General features: G+C 33.5%; 2 protein-coding genes and 2 non-coding genes across 4 annotated transcripts; all 4 read right to left on the bottom strand.

Moving 5' to 3' along the window:
* Window positions 1-1,653: 1,653 nt before the first annotated feature.
* Window positions 1,654-9,057, bottom strand: LOC123680382 (ATP-binding cassette sub-family F member 3). The gene is made up of 13 exons (XM_045618262.1): window positions 8,831-9,057; window positions 8,670-8,778; window positions 8,437-8,608; window positions 8,021-8,140; window positions 7,872-7,966; window positions 7,528-7,791; window positions 6,755-6,958; window positions 6,486-6,668; window positions 3,154-3,327; window positions 2,926-3,100; window positions 2,662-2,842; window positions 2,008-2,228; window positions 1,654-1,915 (listed from the first exon to the last, which is right to left on the bottom strand). Exons 1-13 carry the CDS (start codon window positions 8,901-8,903, stop codon window positions 1,757-1,759), a joined length of 2,130 nt encoding a protein of 709 aa, XP_045474218.1. The 5' UTR covers window positions 8,904-9,057; the 3' UTR covers window positions 1,654-1,756.
* Window positions 9,058-9,631: 574 nt separating this feature from the next.
* On the bottom strand, window positions 9,632-9,703 carry Trnaa-ugc. Its single transcript has one exon. It is a non-coding gene; the product is annotated as a tRNA-Ala (tRNA).
* Window positions 9,704-9,899: 196 nt separating this feature from the next.
* Window positions 9,900-9,971, bottom strand: Trnaa-ugc. The gene has a single exon. It is a non-coding gene; the product is annotated as a tRNA-Ala (tRNA).
* An 800-nt stretch (window positions 9,972-10,771) lies between these two features.
* On the bottom strand, window positions 10,772-22,289 carry LOC123680214 (aromatic-L-amino-acid decarboxylase-like). The gene is made up of 2 exons (XM_045618005.1): window positions 21,585-22,289; window positions 10,772-12,259 (listed from the first exon to the last, which is right to left on the bottom strand). Exons 1-2 carry the CDS (start codon window positions 21,897-21,899, stop codon window positions 10,859-10,861), a joined length of 1,716 nt encoding a protein of 571 aa, XP_045473961.1. The 5' UTR covers window positions 21,900-22,289; the 3' UTR covers window positions 10,772-10,858.
* Window positions 22,290-23,078: the final 789 nt, after the last annotated feature.

Below are 23,078 nucleotides of genomic sequence, written 5' to 3'. Positions count from 1 at the left end.
TATATAGATTCGTTCTCGAGTTACAGGGCGTTTCTGGGACACCTTATAAAGGGTGTTTTTTTTAGAGCTATAGAACTTTAAATTGCAATGAAACAACGATGGATTATTCGATTGACATGAATTTGATTTATCCTCAAGATAATCTTGTGGCATTACATTTTAAATATGATTTCTGGCATATGACCGCCACGGCTGGCTCGGATGTAGTCCAATCTGGACGTCCAATTTTCGATGACTTTTTCCAACATTTGTGGCCGTATATCGGCAATAACACGGCGAATGTTGTCTTCCAAATGGTCAAGGGTTTGTGGCTTATCCGCATAGACCAATGACTTTACATTGGCTCCACAGCGGTGTTAAATCGCAAGATCTTGGAAGCCAATTCACAGGTCCAAAACGTGAAATTAGGAGGTCACCAAACGTGTCTTTCAATAAATCGATTGTGGCACGAGCTGTGTGACATGTTGCGCCGTCTTGTTGGAATCACAGCTCCTGGACATCATGGTTCAATTCAGGAATGAGAAAGTTAGTAATCATGGCTCTATACCGATCACCATTGACTGTAACGTTCTGGCCATCATCGTTTTTGAAGAAGTACAATGATTCCACCAGCCCATAAAGCGCACCAAACAGTCAGTTTTTCTGGATGTAATGGTGTTTCGACATAAATCGATTGTGGCACGAGCTGTGTGACATGTTGCGCCGTCTTGTTGGAATCACAGCTCCTGGACATTATGGTTGTTCAATTCAGGAATGAGAAAGTTAGTAATCATGGCTCTATACCGATCACCATTGACTGTAACGTTCTGGCCATCATCGTTTTTGAAGAAGTACAATGATTCCACCAGCCCATAAAGCGCACCAAACAGTCAGTTTTTCTGGATGTAATGGTGTTTCGACATACACTTGAGGATTAGCTTCACCCCAAATGCGGCAGTTTTGTTTGTTGACGTAGCCATTCAACCAGAAGTGCGCTTCATCGCTAAACAAAATAAAATGGACGTAGTGCGCGATACGTATTCCGCACAGAACCATTATTTTCGAAATAAAATTGCACTATATGCAAGCGTTGTTCAGGCGTGAGTCTATTCATGATGTACAACGCTGATAACTCTACTTGCTTACACCTGGCATGTTGGCAGCTATCCTCCATTGATGTAAAAATTTAGAGTTAACACCTGGTCACTTTGACCAAATCATAATTTACAAATAAAATTCATATTTCAAAAAATGATACCATTAAGTAGAATGTTCAATATGATCCCTTTTTTCATCTACTACGTTTTGCCGGATTCTGAGGGAGATCCTTAAACGATTGAAAAATCATTATCACTATAAACTTTGAAAAAGTTGGGTTTCGACCGAATGAATTTTGGACGCCGCATCTCTTCTTCCTCATTGCTGAAAGCGTTGAAATCAAAGAGGTCCATCATTATTTGAAAGAACTATTTTATTTTATTTATCAACATTAGGGCAAAACAAATGTGAAGCAGGTGGACAAGTCAACAAACGACTAAAATAGACATAAAATATCACTATAATTTCTATGTCTATGCAAATTCCACAAAAAAAGAGAGGTTAGTAGGTTGTAGTAAGTACTTTAACCTTACCTCATTTCATGGTAAGATTTGGTAGTATTCAATAAAACACTTGTTTTGTACATATAAATTTGTTAAACCAATATACATTATTTCACACAAATTAATTAATATTTTCATTTTAACCTATGTGTTCGTATATTTTCAAGAGATGATATTCATTTATTGGAGGCCGATTCAAGTTCTTGTTCAACAATTTTTCTGTATTCATCAAATCCTCCTTCTATACTTTTTACGGTACCATTGCCACAAATCCACAATTCTTTACAGACCATGCGAATAAGTCTTTCATCGTGAGACACCAAGATAACACCACCCTACAATAAAAAAAAGGTTTAATGGTTGAAATTTTAAAGACGAACCAGCTTATACAATCAATGTACAGATTCAGATAAATTGAAGGGCTTACCGTAAATTTGGTGATAGCTTTTCCTAACGCCTCAATTGTTTCAATATCTAAATGATTGGTGGGTTCATCAAGAACAAGGAAATTAGGACGACCCATACACATACTAGCAAAGGCCACTCTCGATTTCTGACCTCCTGATAAACTGGCAACAGTTTGGAGTGCTAGATCACCAGATACGCCAAAACTACCTAACTGTCTTCTATACTCCTCAGTAGGTTTACCTAAAATCCACCATACGTTTAAGATACATATGTTCCTCAAATTAATAATAAAATAATATGTTCGTATCGTATTGACGAGTCTGTTCAATGTAGAGTATTCACTTTTTAAATAATATTTCTTTGATATTTTTCGTCACTTTCGAACTTGAGGTAATGCCTTAAAACAAATCCTACGGTTGGAGAGCAACTAATTCAATAATTCTACCATCAAGCCGCAGGTGACCATCCCCACTTAGCCATTGAAGGAGAACATTGTTTTACTGAACCATGAGTATTCTCTGGAATACCGTTGAGTATCCTATCTTTCTAAATGTGTATATTCAGCGTGAGTCTTTGAGTTATACATTAAATTCACCCAAAGACTCACAGCTTATGGCACTGGCAGACGGGAATAAAAAAAATTGTTTTTATAATATTTCTTACATTAACTTACCTTTAAATGCTTGTTGAAGCAGTTCCACAGAATTGACATTCATATCTAGTTGATCCACATGATGCTGACTGAAGTAACCAAATTTCAAGTTACGATGCACATTGCAAGCACCACTACTTGGTGTTAATATACCCATGATGATTTTGAGTAGTGTTGTCTTACCGGCCCCGTTATCACCAACCTAAATAAAAAAAATTATTTTCAAGTACAGTATTTCAATTTAATAAGTAATAAACGCTATGAAATCCGGAAGCCATTACTTACAATACATATTCTGGACTCCATAGTGGCACCTAAGTTAACATCACTAAAAATAATCCTATCGCTATTATATTTAAATGAAACTTCGTTCAGTTGAAGTATTGGCGGTGATAAAAGTTCAGTATCAGGAAATTTGAGCGTTACTTCTACTTCCTTCTCAACTGGTTTCAACTCTGGCCTGAAAATTTCGATTTGAACAAAACTTTCAACACATCAAATTGTTTAACTTACAGTTTTTCGAGCATTTTTATTTTAGACTGGACAGATGCCGCTCTATTAGCATTGTATCTGAATTTGTCTATAAATTCCTGTACATGGGACCTATGCGCCATTTGCGCTTCATATTCTCTCTGTTGATTCTTGTGCTTTTCAGTTTTCGTTTTTACAAATTGTTCATAATTACCCCTGAAAAAAAAATAAATGAATAAAATACAAATCTCTAAACATATTTTCAGTTTGAAACTTGTACCAGTATACTATTTTGAATGCTTATTATATTCAGGTAGTTAAGAACTGAAGACATGTTTTGGTTACATTGCTTTTTTTATGAAGAGCAAGATCATATCAACTAAATAAGGTAATCTTTTTAGATATGGCGATAAATTCCTAATAAGTGACAGACCACGAGGATAAGGACCAGAGGGGAGACTATTAAGACTGTTTGCAAGAGTTTTCTATATATAAACAATCAATTTCAAATAAAAGAGACAATAAAAAAACCAGTTGATACAGTGGGATTTGAAAATCAGGGTTTATAGGATAAAATCCAAAGAACAATAATTCATGAAAAGAAAATTTGTTCTTTATGGAAATCTGTTAAGATTTGATAAGTAGTTTGAACATTAATAGTTTCAATTGAAACATATAAATATCAGTAACTCATAGCTACTCCACTCTCAACTCATCTGACCTTTTTTTTATTTATTCATTCATTTCTTAAACAGGAAAACTAACTTATCTGACTTAATTTCTAGATCCTCTTAAGAGTGAATTCTTTTTTACAAATATCTTATTTGGATGAGCATTAGGTTTTGCCATCATACAGATAGTAGTTTTCTTGAAAGTAGAAGGTTCCATCTTATTGTATGAAAATTAATTCCTTTTTGAATGTGTAATGTTATTATGTAATAATTTTTAATTTAATATGTAATATAAAACTGTAAATAACTGGATAGAAGACTGTGGTTGATAGCCAATTGATTGCAAGATCAATAAATTTAGTTTCTCTCTTTTCTCTGTTATTATCTTAACTTTCCAGGACTCCGTGGCACCATTCAGAAACTCAGAGTTTGTACTAGTTAGAAGAATCGTTGTATTGTGTTAAGGCTCTGTTTGTGTCCCATTTCGAAATCTGTTGTTTATTTAACAACAAATGATAAGGAGGTCTCTCGAAATCAGATTTCTTTTTTCGTTCAAAAACTAGAACTCTCAACTAAGATCAATGTTATCAGTCTCATATTCCTTACACACAACAACTCGAGAGGCCGGCAGACCTACCTTTCTAGTGGATCCACATTTTATGTGGACTTGCAATCATCGAGTGTTCCAAAGTAGATAGATACACTGACTGCGACCCATAGTTGTACCTATGAATACAACAATTCAAAGGGGATCAACTACATAACACTAGACAGATCAAAAATTTATAAGGAAGGTGAACCCTTCTTTTGGTTCATTGAATTTGTATACAAAATTCAATAACATTAGTTTTGAGTATTCGAAACAGTAGCCAACTACTTACAACAATGATATAATAGAGTTGTAAAAGCAGGCACTAAGAATATTCCATATTTTTAACTTCACGAGAGAGCCACCTTGGAAGTTTATATTCTATGAATCAATACATCCATTAAACATGGATTCTCATATAAAAACAAGAAAATGACATGTTTTAAATTTACAATAACGAAATATCGGGCCAATTGAAAAGTCCCCGGTCTGATACACAGATGGCGGTGCTAATATTAAATCCATATAATTTTTAGTTAGTACCAACCTTCAAACGATACGTGTCAAAATTTGTCCGACAATTAGTTTGTGAGATATGCGTTGTGAGTATAGCTACTTTTGTTATTTGAAAAAAAGATGGAAAAAATAATTTTTTGTGCTGATAAAATATTGCTTTTTGAAGGGACAAATTCAGTTGAAGCAAAATCTTGGTTTGATGAAGAGTTTCCGGGGTCTGCACCAGGAAAATCAACCATCATTGATTGATATGCTAAGTTTAAATGTGGTGAAATGAGCACCGAAGACGTCGAACGCAGTGGATGCCCAAAAGAGGCTGTCACCAATAAAATAATCAAAAAAGTTCACAAAATAATTTTGAATGACCGTTAAGTGAAGTTGATCGAGATAGCAGACATTGTGAAGATGTCAGCTGAGTGGACCGTTCATGATGAACCGAATTTTGGATTCGGTTCATCATGCCTTTTATGTTTATCCTCTCTTTGGGAGAGGATAAACATAACAGTCAGCCGGCAAGGTTATGGAATCAGTATTCTGGGATGCGCAAGGTATATTATTCATTGATTACATCCAAAAAGGCCAAACCATCAACAGCGATTATTATATAGCGTTATTGGATCGTTTGAAGGATGAAATCGTTAAAAACCGGCTCTATTTGAAAAAAAAGATACTGTTTCATCAAGACAATGCGCCCTGTCACAAATCAATGAAAACAATGGCAAAATTGCATGAATTGGGCTTCGAATTGCTTTTGCATCCACCGTATTCGCCAGATCTGGCCCCCAGCGACTTTTTCCTGTTCTCCGACCGCAAAAGAATGCTCTCTGGAAAGGAATTCAGCGCCGAAACTGAGGCCTATTTTGAAGCGAAAGACAAATCATACTACAAAAATGGTATCGAGAAGTTGAAAGATTGCTTTAATCGCTATTTCACCCTCGAAGGCAACTATGTTGTATAATAAAATCGAATTTTGCCAAAAAAATGTGTTTTACTATGGAAGAACGGAGACTTTTCAATTGGCCTGATATCATTTACATTATTTTTGTGAAATAGATCAAATTCCATTGAAACAGTGATTTTGTTAGAATGTGACAATCTATTCATTTTGGTTTAACCGAAAAAACCACATCCTAATCGATCTCATCAATATCAATAATTCAATCTCATTCGGAACATTCTGTATATTTAGTTCAGAAATGTGAATCCCGCGGTGAACTGAAAATAATCAACTATAATGAAAGAACTCTGAGCTTATGAGAGGTCCGACAGAGTCATGAGGAAGTCAGCCAAAAAAAAAACGTTAAACAAATCAAACATAAAATGAAATGTGCATCATAATTTTTGTTCCAAATCTCATCCTTCTAGTTTTTCAACCTATTCCAAACTTCAAAATTTGTTGGTGCGTTTAAATTTTTGAGCTTACCCACATGATAGATTCTGTATAGTAATCTTTATAATTTTGATTATTGCATATAAATCACAGAAAGGTAGTCACCAGGTAGTCAATGCTTTATAGTCATAAAGCATTGAACTTTTATATCATTTTTGTTTCATTTCTTACCTTCATAGTTTTATTAGCATAAACCCAACGGACTTACCTATACGCATCGATTCTCTGTGAATGTAAATGAAGGATATCGGTTGGAACAGTTTCTAGAAAATGCCTATCGTGAGATACTACCAATAAAGTAGTAGGCCAATTTTGCAGATAGTTTTCGAGCCAAATAATTGCTTTTATGTCCAACATGTTAGTTGGTTCATCAAGAAGTAAGAGGTCCGGTCTAAAAAGTTCATTTGTTAATTGTAAGAATTTCTGAAAAAAATTATTTTTGCACTAAAAATACAACCTGAGGAATGAAAAACTCACCTTGAAAACAAGGCTCTAGCTAAAGCTAGCCTCATTCGCCATCCTCCAGAAAATGTTCTCGTAGGTTTCTGTTGCATTACAGATGTGAAACCCAAACCGCTCAGAATTATAGAGGCTTTAGCGGGAGCTTTATCAGATTCAATACTTTGAAGCTGGTTGTAAACCTCAGTCAGCTCAGAAGATAAAGCAGGATCAGCAGATTGGCTGAAAGATTTTGAATAGGATTTAACAACAATATTTTCTTCTTTATCTATTCCATTTTATTGATTTTAAAGTTTAACTTCAAACCACAATTTGTCTTTTATACTACATTAAATTAGATAAATTTTCAAGTTCTCTGCTATGTACTTTCTGAGGAAACTTTGTAAGAACATATTTTCGTATAAATATAGAATAGGAATATGACCTTGAGATTCTCAAATGAAGGCTAATTGACAGATGAGTTGCCAGATTAAAACAAATTAGTTCTCAGTGATAACGAAGGAAAGAAATAAGCAAAGAAAACCTTCACTTCTTCTAACAAATATTTTTATTTTCTATGGAATACTTTAAATACCTGATTAATTTTTTACGATATGGGAACGTAGCTGCCATTTTGACGTAGTAGGTTTGGGGGACTCAAGGTCATATACCTATTCTACATGTTCACCCAGATTTTTAATTATATCACTGCTAAATACACTAACAGAGAACATACAAGTAAAAATCATCAAGGTTTTGAAATAAACAGAACAATATAAATAAAGCGAATTGTATCAGAATAGTCAACATACCTGGAATTGATAATGGTACTCATTTCTTTTTCTCTTTTTAGTAAATTTTCTCTAACTGTATCACATTGTAAAACACTATCTAACGCAAGAGTGTCATCTCCTATGACCTCTTGTTCAACATGCAATATTGAAAAATGAGAAGGAATTTGAAGTTGCCCCCCAGCTATCATTTTTAATAGGGTACTCTTTCCTAAACCATTTCTTCCAACAAGACCATAACGTCTTCCATAAGCTAGTGTAATATCTGCACCTTGTAACAAAACCCTAAAAAAAAAGTATAGTAATAGTTGAAATCAATAAAATTCAAATGAAAATCTCTGATGGAAAATATTTTTGGTACTAACTTATCTCCATAAGCGACATCAAAGTTCTCAATCCGAATATCTTGAGCTTTATTCATTCCCTTAGCCTCCAATTTACTTTCTTTTTTGCTTGTGACCTTAAAAAAAATATTATAGAAAATTTAGTGGTGATATACATTAATTATATTAACCTGAGAAGCTGTAGCAGTTTCTAATTTTGGAGGAACAAAAACTTTTACATCTTTAGACCTTTTCTCTTGCTTTTCCTGTAGTTTGGCTTGTGCTTTTTCCAATTTTTTAGCATCAACTTTCTGAAAGATACAATAAATATCTATATATACTGTGGACTATATTAATGAAAGGAAACTAGCATTTTTAAACTCAGAAGGAATAGTTTCTGATTGAAGTTTAAAATATATTTTAAATGACGTTTGTGAGAACTCCTCAGGAAAATATTATCATGAGGATGAAATGTATCATGTAGAATAATACAAATTCAATATACTTTTATGGTGTACAGCCAACCCCATTTTTAATTTGTTTTGAGTAGATTTATCAGTCATTAATGAAATATTCATGTAAAGGCAACTTGAAAAACAAAACATACTAAAGATTCATCTCTCTGCATCAACCAAATACTTTTCACTTCTGTATTATTTTCTAATCTGGCAGCCATAGAAGCTAGATGGACTGGAGCATTCAAAATACGAGCAGAATTCTGTGTTGTTCCATTCACATGATCAGGTTTCAACATATTCAGAAGATTCTCACATATATCTCTGAAATTAGAATAATACACCATATCGTATGGAAAAGTAAGGGTATAGTAATACTACCCACCGAATGTCAGATTCTGTTTTGTCCTTAGATACTTCTTGCAAGACTTCTCCTACAGCTTCGAATACTTCATCACTACTTTCAAAATCATCGACTCCGTTTTCCAGGACATCTTAAAGAAAACATTAAATCCATTTGTCGAGCTAAATAATTATTAATCATACCTTCAACATATTGTTTAAGATCATCGTCTATAAGAGGAAATGTAGTCTTGATATATTCGCCGCAAGTAGACATTTTCTATTTCAAAATTCGTTCAATTGGAATAGATACATAAGAGGTTGTTCAATAGGATAAATTATAAAAATCAAAAGTTCGTTTACACGCAAACGAAAACAGTATAACTGTATAACCTCTACGTTTTGACTTCCGAAGTTCCGATTTTGAAGTATGCAACCACAGCGATTTTAGATCTAGTATGCTCTACGCCATAGAATTTCAAGAAGTTTTTTTAAACTTCAGTCCAGATGACCTGACCATTTACACTTTTCAGAATCAGTCCAAGATTCAAAAACGAAAAATTAGGAAAGCACTATCGTGCAGTCAGGAGCATTTCAGCGCTTGTTGATACATACGCCAATTGCAGCCTTGTAGACCACTTAACTGTATGAGTGTCTAGGAGATGATTAATAAATCACATCCAATTCCAATATTATCAAATTAATAGAATAATTGTAGAAAGAATATTATCTTTTATTACAACGCTATTTCCTTACTGAGCGAAGCATGCCTACCACATCACTAGTAAAATGTAACCACATCAAAAGTAAAATATCAAATGACAAGAGATAATTTAATCGCATTCACAGGTAATCATATTATTGATTATCGGTTATCCTGGCGGCTAATATCAACAAAATGAAAGGCTCTCAAATACATAATACATCAACAATAATATGTATGAAGGTTACTTTAAATTTTCCCTTAAATTATAAAAAATCTATAGACGAGGACAAAAAATTTTATGGAGATGCCGGGGATCGAACCCGGGGCCTTTCACATGCAAAGCGAACGCTCTACCACTGAGCTACATCCCCGATGTGGACTGCAAGGATTACAGTCGCATTCGCACGTGCTGGATTTTTCAAATGTCAAAATATTATTGATTATCGATTACCCTGCTAGCTAATGTAAAAAATTGAAGGCTAGGAAATCAATCAGAGATGAATCAAAAAATTTTCATAATTGTAAATGTTATTTTCGAATTTCCTTTGATAAGGTCAAAAAATTTCTTGGAGATGCCGGGGATCGAACCCGGGGCCTTTCACATGCAAAGCGAACGCTCTACCACTGAGCTACATCCCCGATGTTGACTACTACTACTACAATTGCGTTGGCAGATTGTAAAATATGTACTAGTAAAGTACACGTTAAAGAGCATCTTTCATTGAGATAGACACACAAAAATTGGGAATGGATGATAAAACAAGAGTAGGTAACAGTGATCGTACAATAGAATTTCTTCAAAACTTTCATCTGGGTCTATATTATGTACAGGCAGTGGCGACTAAAGCTAAAAGATTAGCAGAACTATATTTTCGCTTTATTTTGGCACCCCCAAAAAATTCCGGCCCCCTATATTGGCCACCCCTGTTTTTGAAAGCTGGCGTCGCCACTGAGTACAGGATGTTCCACCATTGACGCGATGCTCTTTTACGTTGAAATCTTCATTTTTTTTCGACACAGTATCATGAGGATTCGTCACAGCCACATTCTCAAATTGTTAAGAAATACACAGGCTGTACCAAAAAGTGTAAATGACCAAACATATGTTTTTTCTTATGGAACACCCAGTTTCATTGAATTTTCAGATTGCACGGAATGAAAGAACCCAAGTTTTTTTGGAGTTTCATATGCTCAAAACCTACCGTTTTGGAGATATTTGGATTTTTATTACATAAATTGAAAAGTCTTTGGAAGAACCTAATGACTCCAACTCACTTTATTCAAATGATATTTTGAAGGTGAATACTAGAAAAACAAAGGTAAATATTTTTAAATTTGGTAGCATTACGAGAAGTACTGTGCTTAATTTGAGGATCGATTAATATTTTTTTGATCAAGATTTACAAGGGTGAAGGGTTCAAGGATTTAAAGTAAAAAAGTCGGTTCAAAATTTTTTAATTGTTCATTTAAATTAATATTCAAAATATATTTGTACACATTAAAATAAAGTTTTGAAATAAATACTTTTATATTGAATTTGCTGCTAGAATTCTCTTATCAGGTTCCTCGCAGTTAATAAACACTTCATCATCTTCGTCAAAGTTGTTAGAATTCACCAAATCATTTAGTATGCCATCATTGTATTTTTCATTTTCATCATCAGTATCGGCAATCAAAATAGGTGTAGCACCATCGTGCAAGTTAGATTTGCTAATAGATCTTCTATAAAGTTCTTTAGAAACACTTCTGGTGAAGGAAAATCTTTTGGATTTTTGGCGTGTAAGAGGAGGTCTGATAAAGATTTCTTTTCGCATATCAATAAGTCTTGAAGCATGTTTCTGTATCACCGACCATGCTACATCCATATCTTCTTGTTTTGCGTATTCGTGGGTCACACAGAATCTGATAACATATTTCCCTTTAACCATAGAAGGAATCATGTGCAGCTTTCCAGCTGCGTTGATAATAGCTAAGAGATTTTGATTGACTGTATCATTCGCTTTTACGCGAAAACAAACTAAACCTAATCTAACTTCGTTCATTATTTCAAATCTACTATCTTCAAGTACAAGACTCTCGAAATATTTAGCTAATTTTATATGATTCCTTATGTAAGATTGTAGTCCAGTTAGACCATATTTCCTTATAACGAACCAAAGTTTCAATGCCCGAAATCTCCGGCTTAGAGGAATACCCCAATGTCTGTAATCTATTGCTTCATCTGCGTTTGCATGCTGCAAGTACAATGGATCTACCACTAAAGCATGAGTAAGTCTTTTTCGCGATTTCACCCATAAACAGGAGCAATCAAAATTCACTAAAAGCCATTTGTTAGGGTTTATGTTGAAGGAGTCCGCGTATTCTAGACCTTTTAGAAGATATTTCAATTCGGGAAGGATCAAAGCATTTCCACCATAAGCAGCATCCACGTGTAACCAAGTACAAGGTTTTTCCTTACATATAGGACCAATTTCTAATAAATTATCGAATGAGCAACAAGATGTTGTTCCTAAAGTTGTCGATACAAAAAATGGTAACAATCCTTTCGCTTCATCTTCTTTCATGGCTTCTCTGAGAGTTTCACCACGTAGGGAACAGTTTTCGTCTGGATCCAATATTCTCAGATTGACAAGCAGTATCTTGGCAGCTTTCTCAACGCAAGAGTGTGATTCTCTCGAGCAATATCCTACTAATTTGGGTAAGAAAGCACTATCTTCTACATCTGGGTTCTTCTTCTTCAGATGTTTGATGGCTTGATTTCGAGCGGCCAACATTGAAACTAGAATACATTCACTTGCTGATCCTTGTATTACACCTCCACCAGTACTTCCTCTGGAAGAAGTGATGAAATGATTTGGTAAGCCTATAGCTTTTCCCAACCAATCAATTACTATGGTTTCTAATTCTGTGCATGACGGACTGGCAGCCTGCAAAAAAAAGAAATTTATAAATAACGGAGAAAATTCAACTGTTTTATCGTATATATTATGTTTCACTCTTTCTGTTGGATTGTTTGAGATATACCAGAATATAATTGAGCCTTTTTCATACGAGAATTGAAAGAAATACGCATTTCAAGCTTCGTTTAAACTTTCATATCGATAGCATGTGGCGACTACAATTTGTCGTCACAATACTTCATATAAATGTACCTGCGTTAGTGTAGCAATGGTCTTTCGTGGAACTTGTTTATAAAACGTTCTCATTCCTAAGGTCCTCAGAAAGATACAATAGAGAATATCTTTCCCCTAACCTTAGTAGAGTGCAGGTACCATGATACCATTGCGCAGGCATACAACTTAGAGAATAATAATAATAATAATAATAATAATAATAAATACTCTTTATTTCAGAATCGTCTCAAGTTCACAACATGAAATGAAATGAAATAGTGTCAAAAAAGTAGTATATTTTCTAGTTATTTCCTAAATAATCTTGTAGGCAATAGGGTTCCATATCCATCAACATCGAGAATATTTTCTTCTTAAATATTTTGTAGTTTGTGATGTTCTTTGTTTCATTTGGTAGATGATTGTATAATAGTAGACATCTGTATTCTGCTTGTTGTTGGGTTGTTGTTAGTCTATATTTGGGATAGTTATAATTCTGTGTTCTAGTTTCATATCTTTCCTTCAGATTCTTGTATTGTTCAAATAATTCATTATTCTTATGTATAAACAGAATGCATTCTTGTATGTATAAGCCATATAATGTCAATATCCTTTTCTGCCGGAAAAATCCTCTGCATGATTGGTTGTAATTCAAGCTGCATATTAACCTCACAGCTTTTTTTTGGAGTCTGAAAAGGGATTGTATGTTTCCAGATCCGTAAAATATCAGTCCATATCTCAATTTTGATTCTATCATTGCATAATATACAGTTTTCGTTACTTCAGGATTTAGATATTTAGCTGTTACTCTGAAAGCATACAATGATGATGCAATTTTGTCTTCTAAGTTTGCTATATGTGTTTTCCATTTCATATCACCATCAATGTATATACCAAGAAATTTTGTGTGTTCTGATATCTTGAATTCTTGTTTGTTTATGTTGATTTTTCTAGGATTTTCTATATTAGAGTGTATTGGATGGAATAATATCATCTTGGTTTTCGTTTTGTTGAGTATTAAGTTGTTATTCTCTAACCATTCTTCAGTGTAGTGCATTATTTTTTCAGTTATACTCCTGAGATCAGGCCATAATGGTTGTACTGTTAGAAGGTTTGTATCATCTACATAGTGAACATTTGTTATTTCTGTTCGGTCCTCGATCAGAGAAATATGACCAAAGTCGTTAATATAAATGAGAAACATTACTGTCCCTGCTACGCTGCCTTGTGGTATCCCCATCTTGATTTGCCGTTCTTCTGATTTAATGTCTGATCCATTTATCCGAATTTTAACCTGCTGCGTACGTCCATAGAAATAGGATTTAATCCATCTTAATGCGTTTCCCTGTATTCCATAGTGTTCAAGTTTTTGGTAGAGGATTTCTGGGTCAAGACAATCATATGCTTTGGACAGGTCCAGAAATATTCCTAGTGCCAGTTCACAATCTTCGAAGGCTTCTATAATTCTTTTTATAAATTGGAATATTGCTGTTTGTGTTGATTTTCCTTTCAAGCATCCATGTTGGTTTGAGCCAAGTAGTCTTTTTGATATGAAGAATTCCATTATTTGCTGGCAGAATGCCTGTTCGAATAATTTTGCAAATGATGAGATTATGCTAATGGGCCTGTAATTTCCATAATCTTCAGGGTCACCAGTTTTGAATTTCGGTCGTATTTCTGCTGTTTTAAGTTTTGATGGGAAATATCCTTCTGTGATAGAGTTATTAATGATATATGTTATTACCTGAATTATTTCCTCTTTGGTATGTTTAATTGTTTTGTTTGAGATTTCATCTATTCCACTTGAGGTTTTATTTTTCAACTTTTTGATAATATCCATTATATTTTGTTCATTAATTTTTTGTGTTGTAAATATATATTGTGCTTTGGTGTATGTCATTGGCCTTTTTTTCTGGTTTATGTTTTTAGTAAGGTTAGTAGCAGCATGTAAGATGTATTCATTAAATTCATTTGCTAAATTTTCCATGTTTCGTTTCCTAGGAATTTGGGTATCATAATTGTTTTTATGTAGAGAATTTACAATGGACCAGATTGTTTTATTTTTATTGTCTGAATTTTCTATGAGTTTTCCGAAGTTGTCAGTTTTGTTTTTGGTGAGCAGTTTATCATATTTTTGTTTTGTTATTATGTATTTATTCCAGAATTTTTTATTTTTAGTGCTCAGTATAAATAATATATCTAACTCATGTTTTGTTTGTTGAATTTCAATATTGTTGTGTTTTGGTTTGTGTTTTTTAGATTTTATTGGAATTTTTATGAGAGGACAGCTGCTATTGAAGTGTTCAAGATAAATATTATGGAATATATTAAATTGTTCATTAATGTTTTTTTGATCACACTCATAAACTGATGACCAGTTCTGTTGGGATAATGATTTTTTTAAATCGTTGAGGTTTTTTTCAGATAACGCTCTTATGTGAGTATAATTGATAGTTTTATTGAGTGAAAAAGATATTTTTTGTGCGAGGTGATCTGATATATGAGTTTGTAATATCTCTGTGCTATAAGGAGAGTTTACTTTGACATAAATACCATCTAAGCATGTTGATGTTGAGTGGGTTATTCTTGTAGGTTCAAATATTGTTTGCTCGATTCCGAAGGTTTTTAGGAAGTTCGTCCAATCTCTTTTTGTTTTGTTTTCTTGTAGCATATTGATGTTGAAATCTCCTGTTATTATTATTTCATAGTTTTCCTTTGTGAGTTTTTCTAAAATAGGTGTTAACTGTGTTGTAATTTGTTCTGTATTTCCATCATTATATACAGCAAGACATATCCATTTTTTGTGGTCTAAGTGGTACTCTATGGCAGCACACTCAAATTGTTTTATTTTTGATATTTTCCCTATATCTTGTCTTTCCCATGATTCTATGTCATTTCTGACAAATATTGCAGTTCCTCCATGTTCTCCTAGTGGTCTACAATATTTAGCCGTTAAAGTGAAGTTTTTTATGGTGTGATGCATGATTTGTTTTTCCGTTTTCCAATGTTCCGAGATGCATACTATTTTTATATCTGGGTTTTCGTCTGTTAGTTTTTCTAGTTTTTCTGTTGAATTTCCAATTGATCTTATATTTTGATGAAAGATTGTGATTTTATATTGATTGTTTTGTTTTTTCTGATCATTTACAGTTGATTGTTTATGGGGGGTCTTTTGTCTAAAAAATGTTGTCCCCTTTTGAAATCAAATCTTGTGTATTTTATTCCAGTTGGCCAGAAATCGTTTTCATATGCAATATCTTTCATTTCAAAAGGGACACCTAACATGATGCTGTTATAATGTATGTTTTCATTATTCCTCAAGTTCAATATTTTCACTGATATTTTATTCTCTTGCACTTTTCCTTTATTGGCGATAAATTTGATTATATCTGTCTCTGTAACATCTTTATGTATTCTTGATATAAACAGCCAGGCTTTTTTGTCTTCATTCAATTTGGATGATTTGAATGTTGTATTATTATTTATTCCAGTCCCTGTTTTAACTTTATGTCTTTTATTAACTTTATATTTGACTTCTTTAAATCCGTTCACATCATCTATATTTGTGAGCTCATGTTCCCTTTGTTTATTTATCGTTTCTTGATTCTGAGTGTTTACATTCTTCGTTTTAAGGTTAAGTTGTTTATTCACAGAGGTTGATTGAAATACTTTTGAAGGATCTGTATTCTGATTGTCCGTTTTATTTTCCTTCTGTGGTCTCATTATAGGTTTGGTTATGGGATTTGTTTTGTTTATGATATTAACTGGGTTATTTTGGTTATCTGTTATCTGTGCATATGATTTTTTATGAATGTTTTGGTTCTCCATTTGTGATATTTTTCCTCTTAGAAGGGAGTTGTTTTCCATCAATACCTGATTTTTCTCTGTCATCTCCTGTAGAAGCCTTTTGAGAAGTGTATTTTCCATTTCAAGCATTTTTATCGCCGTATTCGGTTCGACCATCTCATGTTTACATGTTGCATTTTCTTGGTTTGCGGCACGTAGCATGCAAGATTTGTGGAAATTGTTGTCGCATTTGCCACATTTTACACTTTCTTTAACTTTTCTAACACAATAATGACATTTATTATCACTATTTTCACCGTCCTTTTGGGAGCTAGTATCTGTATCACTTTCATTTGTCGCCATTTTGAATATAATAAGAAAAGGAAGAAGAAATTCACGGTGTACAATATGGTTTTATGTTTGTAACCCAGGTATAAAACTGGGAAAAGGAGAGTTCAGTGGAGTAAGTTACGAGGTGCGATGACCAGTTGAGTTAGTAGAGTGTTCAATTATGTTTCCGCTATAAAGTCCTCGTCTGTCGTCCATCAGTGTTTTAAAAATCCTCACGAAAACGTGAAACTGCAAACCAAAGAATATTCAAGCAGAATAGCATTTATTTGAGCACAAATTGCGCCCGTTGAGACCACATATACATATATACAGTTCTGATGTCTCCAAGGACACAGTGATTTCTTAATTTCTCGATAGAAAGGATGATGAGTGATCTAGTCTTTGAAACTTGTAGGTTTATGAAATATGGATTCTACAATCTTTCAAATTCTTTCATAAATGGTTTTCCTATAAAAGGTTTCATTTTCATATTACAAAACAAACAAGTATATTTTCCTAAATAAATCGATGTTTATTTCATTGTAAAGAGGAAGGTATGCCATTAATGATGGAAAACGACCCAAATGGTTGCCACGGCTATGGTTGCAGCACCATATACCTTTCATGAAATATTCCATGACCCACTCGGATATTCACAGGTGTATGTCTTCGATAACTTTACGATTTTCATCTTTAAGATCTTGAATCGACTGTTTAGGATTGACATAGATTTCAATTGAAGTTTGAAATCTTGGTTTTCGTCCACACTACGGGCTACATCAGTATTATTCTCAGTTGTTTTTGAGATACGTACACGCTTTCGATTCTCCACATTACTAATTTGTCTCAAAGCTCGAATTTTTTCACCAGTTTAACTATTGCCAGCCGGTTTCACGAGAACTCAAAAGTGCTCTACTTTTGCGAAAATTGATTTCAAAATTTTCACCATTTTTGCAGGGAATTTCATAGCGGTATTGAAGCGTTTATCTTTCCATTTTTAGTAATGGCGTAGTTTTGACTTGTCAAATGTCAAAAGACGACAGCTTCAAAAGTAACAGCTGTCAAGATAACGGGCTATTTGCAATGAAACCTTTTTGGACTACCCTATATTCTTCTATATTTTTTTTTGTTACAAATTTTAATGAAGATTGTACTGATACCGTTAATGGTTCTTGTGAAAATGGACAATTATTGCGACAGCGGTTCTTTTATATGACTGTATCTTCAATTATTTAATGACTAGAATCTCACAGCAAACATTTTCTTCAGAACGTATAGAATCATGTGCAAACATAACTGTATGCAGCACATACATATTATAAACATTCGCAAACAGATACTTATCCAAAGAAACTTCGTGTTAGATCATACCGTCCAAATTTATGAGTTTTTGATCGCATATTAAGATAATTATAGGTCATGAATCAAAAAAATGGACAAATCAACGGGTATTCCTTTTTCAAATGCGAATATATTGCAAACATTTTGCATAAAACATGAAATTGTGATTATACATGTACATGCAAAAGTTAATTTAGGTGGAATTTGACTGAACTGAAATATAAGATTTTTTCCGATATTCTACTTGACTTTTCTCTAGTTCCGATAGAGCGATCATCAAAAATTCTGCACTATGTTGTGAGAAGGCTCAAATACTAATAGTATAGGTATCATAGAGATTTTCCAGCAACTCACACTTTAGAGGATGTCAAATTAAGTCCTAGGTTGAAGAAATCAGGATGCTATGATTACTAGAGATGCTTAGGTGCATCTCAAGTGTGATGTTACGAAATATACGATTTATGAGTCTGGAAATATCTTAATATCCTATTTGATATGGCCGAGAGGCCAATTATACTATTGTTTATTAAATGATTCACACCATCCTTTCAACATATTTGCTCAGTCATAAAAAATTTTAAATAGTCAATGTTTGTGTATTGGAGTAATTTTATTGCTCTTTCAACTCTCCAATATAATAAGGAAGAACAAGAGTGTTGCAGTCTGAAATTTTCTAAAAGATTTGATTCATTCATTCGCTCCATGCCAAGGAAGTTAGAGTGCTCAATGAATTTAGGTCAATTTATTAATCAAGAATTCTCGAAATGCCTAAGATGTGTAGTTCATAAAGGAGGATTCTCCAGATTGATCTAACGATGACCTTAATGGATTAAAATTCAAACGAAAATTGCAATTATTCCAAATATCTCTTCTAATAGGAATCTGCTTGAGTGACTATTACTTCTGAAACTCACCGACATCAATTAATTCATGATTGAACCATATCCCAAAACCTCCTAAAACTAAGTCAGTGATTTTCTGGAAATCTATTTTTTCGACTACACATGAATTCATCCGTGAATACCAATTATGAGGCACTTGAATCTGTTCAAGGAATTTGAATGATCAGTCCAGTGAAGTATGCTTTGAAACATCATTCTGAATCACATGATGTTCAATAAAATACCTACAATGCGTGAAATTCCAATTTAAAATAAATTTTCTCAATTTGAGATGTTGTAAATTTGATCGTCATTCTGTTCTAAATCTGAGATCTTGAAAATTGTCTACAATTCTATACCTGACGGGCTTGCAAGTTCCCCAAACCAAAAAAAATTCACTTCACATATCTAAATCACTTTACAATCTTTACATCGTCAAGAATGTCGTGGCTTAGAGAAGACGCAAATCGCTCAATTAAATTAAGTTCCTTATGCTTGACCTTCCAATAATGACAACTTACATGGATTCTTCCAAATACATCAAAATTATGTTATTAAAAGATCATGTTACATTAAAAACGATCATACTGATCCTATCTGTAGCTTTCAGAACAAAACTGAGGAAAGCATTGAAGTGAAGTTAGGGGCTTCTGAACACTCTTCGTTTTGTGGTTGTTTACAATTCAATCCTATTAAAATTCAACACACGTCAATTATTGTCAATATAATATAATTTGGATTTGGTTAAATTATTTCCGACATTATTCGCAATTTCTTTTATATCTGTTGAATTGATTTCGTCAGACATAATTCATGAATTCCATGCGTAATTATAAATTATCTCAAAATTCGAAACTTACGATTCAAATTGAAATTCCGTAATCTGTCAATTTTCGTAACAGTCACACCAACTGCCAATATACAATACAAATGTCACTAGGATGTATACTCTGAACTTTTCATTGAATTTCAACGATATTATACAAAACTTGACTGAAATAGAGAAAATATCGTCTAATACTCTTTGCAGAAGGCAATTCCAACACTCATGCGTTCCAAAACTCGCTCATTTGTCGCTCGTTTTTGAATTTCGCATTCGTGTTGGAATAGGAGCCCATTCTGCAACTTGTTTCAGAATATACTATTAGAATGCCCCAGGTGAGTGGATTCATAAATATAAGATTTAGATTTGAGATGAACCCACAGGAAAAAAATTATTTTTGGCTATAGGGGTAAATTTGTCAAAACTTTCTGGCAACGTTTCGTGAATTTGGTCTGGTGAATTGATATTCTAGGAAAAGCAACAAAAATAAACTTCAATTGCTTTTTTCTGCGTTACTATCACAACACCAAAGATGGAGCATACCTAATATATCTATAAACTCAGCAAGAACTTCATCATTTCCGCATAACCTTCATGAACAACTAGTAAAAAATTATCACAATTTGGGATATCTACCAAATATAACATTTTAAACGGTGTGAATTACAGCATGTGTGAATTGGTGCAATTACCTAGGTTACCTAGTTCCAGATGTTTACTCTTCAATTTAAATGTCATTTTAGTATTTAATATATCATTTATTTTTTTATATTTTCTGCTTTGTTGCCTAAGTACACTGTTTACATTCAGAGAAAAAAATCATTATAATTTTATAAAATAGCAGCCTTCACGAAGTTTATCTGCTGAAACTTATTCAAATTTGAGATCGAAAAACTACTGCTTGACTTGAGCTTGACTTGAAATAGAGTCAAACTCAAGCCAAGTAGCTTGAAAATCAAGTCAAGCCGTGAATCCCTAAAATGAACTATCAACTTCAATCCTCTTGTGAAATTTGAAGTTGATGATAGCATCAAAACCATAGACTACCCATTAATTAATAAGGATGTATCAATTAAAAGAAGATTACTTGGAATCTAGCAGAAATCTCCGTCAAGCCTTCTATCTTTATTCGCATCTTTATGTTTTCCACTGTTCCAACGAACAGTTAACAATCTACGACTAAAATTTCATATTAAAATGATTAATGGAAGGGATAAATTAAGATCCTTTAGTTGGAAATTTCAAATTCGATTACAGAGCCATCTGAGACGAATCTTGAAAAATTGTCCGTACCTAAGTTTTGAATTTTTTTTCTGTAGAATACGAATCTGCAATAAAAAAATAAGAGTACCTATTCAAAATTCCAAAGAGGTTCTGGCATAAGTGGACTTTCCCTTCAAAACCATTAACCTTTTATTCGAAATATTTTTCCGTAAGAGGTCCCCTTTTCGAGATTTTTTAAATATCCAACTAAAAAAATCACCCGGTATCAGCTTCTATTTTTCGTGGAAAATCATTCATTTTGACAGAATCGTCAGAAATTGGATACATCGGGTTTAAAATGTTATTTTTCTCAAAAAATGATTGTCTCGAATTGAAAATGTTTCCACAATGAAAATTCCATTAGTTTTACAACTCTTCATAAAATACATATTTTGAAATTTTGAAGGAGCTCAAATGAAAGAAATGGTACTTAAATTTTGTACTTGTGTGTTTTGAAACGTAAAATGATAAATTCTACAGAGAATTTGTCACCCTTATTATTTTAATAGGAAAGTTGGGTTAAGTTTCGCACGTCATTCGGTAAAAATGTTGCTCACTTTTGAACAGGGTTTCTGAAAATGGATATATATTATATGAGTACTCGAAGTTTTTTTCATACTGCATTATTTAATAAGTTTCTAGGATCATATTCTCGAGAAAAGTTGAGGGATGTATTATCCATATTTTTCATATGTTGTTTATGAATTTGTTTACTCACCCAAGAAAATCCTATACATCCTATAGCATCACTCAACATATCCGCCAATATACTCGGAAAAGAATTACCACTGGGAAAATAGGCATGAAATCTAGGGTGCTGCCAATGTGTTATCCCAGGCATTATTTTATCATCCACATCCTTCATAATATCATCCCAACTTTCTGGTTCTTGCGGTGCTTCTTCCGGTAACAAGTTCCTCAAATATCCGGGTTCCACGTTAGGAGTAACTCTTTTCTTTTCAACATTGTTCAGGTAGGAGCAAATGTAATCCACCATTTCTTTTCCCCTGCATCTGAATTCTTCAACATCCATCTCCACAACGGTTAAAACTTATCACGTATTATTTTATTATCACTTTATAAAAACAACAAACAGTTCACTTTCCTATCATGTCGATTTTAAAATTTTTGCACGGATTTTCTCAAATTTATTGCCGGTCCTCTATTTCGATATGATCACAATAAAATACTTTCTTTTTTGTCTTCAAGTTCAACGCAACTTGTCCTCACCAATCGAATGAACCTGCGCGTACTCAGAGAAGACAGAGAGTTATGAAACAAATTTATAATGTGTTTGATGTTATATATACTTCCTTGCCGTGTTGAAGAATTGTGTTGATTGATTTATATAGGATGGTAACAAGCGCACTTCGATTTCATTGCGAATCTTTCGCATTTTCCTGATCTTTTGTATTTACGGTGCATGGTCATTATCAAAAAATTAACGAAGCAGATGTTGATTATCACATGATATTTATATTTGAGATTACTCGGTATGACTCGATTATAATAGGTGGGGTTAAAATTTTTGTTAAAGATCATTGATTTTCAATTTTAAATAGGAGTAAGTATTCAATTATATTTGAAGTGTTATACGAAAAGTCTTCAGACAATAGTAAAGCACATCATTTATTTGTGAATACTCGATAATGACATTTCTATACAGGGTGCGTCAAGAATGTGTACCGACTTTCAAGGGGTGTTATATAGGGTGTTTTTTTTTCGAGGTATATAACTTTAAGTTGGCATTACTGTTCAAGATGGCGACCGATTAAACAGCTTTCAAGTGATTTATTCTCAGTTTGGTTTGGCAATTCATCACGCCTGAACAATGCTTGCAAATAGTGCAATTTTATTTCGAAAATAATGTTTCTTTGCGGAATACGTATCGCGCACTACGTCCATTTTATTTTGTTTAGCGATGAAGCGCACTTCTGGTTGAATGTCTACGTCAACAAACAAAACTGCCGCATTTGGAGTGAAGCTAATCCTCAAGTGTATGTCGAAACACCGTTACTTCCAGAAAAACTGACTGTTAGGTGCGCTTTACAGTCAATGGTGATCGGTATAGAGCCATGATTACTAACTTTTTCATTCCTGAATTGAACAACCATGATGTCCAGGAGCTGTGGTTCCAACAAGACGGCCCATCATGTCACACAGCTCGTGCCACAATCGAATTATTGAAAGACACGTTTGGTGACCGCCTAAT

The sequence above is a fragment of the Harmonia axyridis genome, chromosome 5 (assembly GCF_914767665.1).
Source record: "Harmonia axyridis chromosome 5, icHarAxyr1.1, whole genome shotgun sequence".
Lineage (NCBI taxonomy): Eukaryota > Metazoa > Arthropoda > Insecta > Coleoptera > Coccinellidae > Harmonia > Harmonia axyridis.
The sequence above is the reverse complement of the archived record's forward strand: the minus strand, read 5'-3'. Positions and strand labels throughout refer to the sequence as shown.

Excerpts from the sequence above, each read along its gene's own strand:
- LOC123680214 (XM_045618005.1), bottom strand. The coding sequence starts at position 21,899 with ATGGATGTTGAAGAATTCAGATGCAGGGGAAAAGAAATGGTGGATTAC. Across the intron at positions 12,260-21,584 it reads GATGTATAGGATTTTCTTGG|GCTGCCAGTCCGTCATGCAC; the intron begins GTGAGTAAACAA and ends TTTTTTTTGCAG.
- LOC123680382 (XM_045618262.1), bottom strand. The coding sequence starts at position 8,903 with ATGTCTACTTGCGGCGAATATATCAAGACTACATTTCCTCTTATAGAC. Across the intron at positions 8,141-8,436 it reads TGCAGAGAGATGAATCTTTA|AAAGTTGATGCTAAAAAATT; the intron begins GTATGTTTTGTT and ends TGTATCTTTCAG. Across the intron at positions 3,101-3,153 it reads ATAAAAATGCTCGAAAAACT|GCCAGAGTTGAAACCAGTTG; the intron begins GTAAGTTAAACA and ends CGAAATTTTCAG.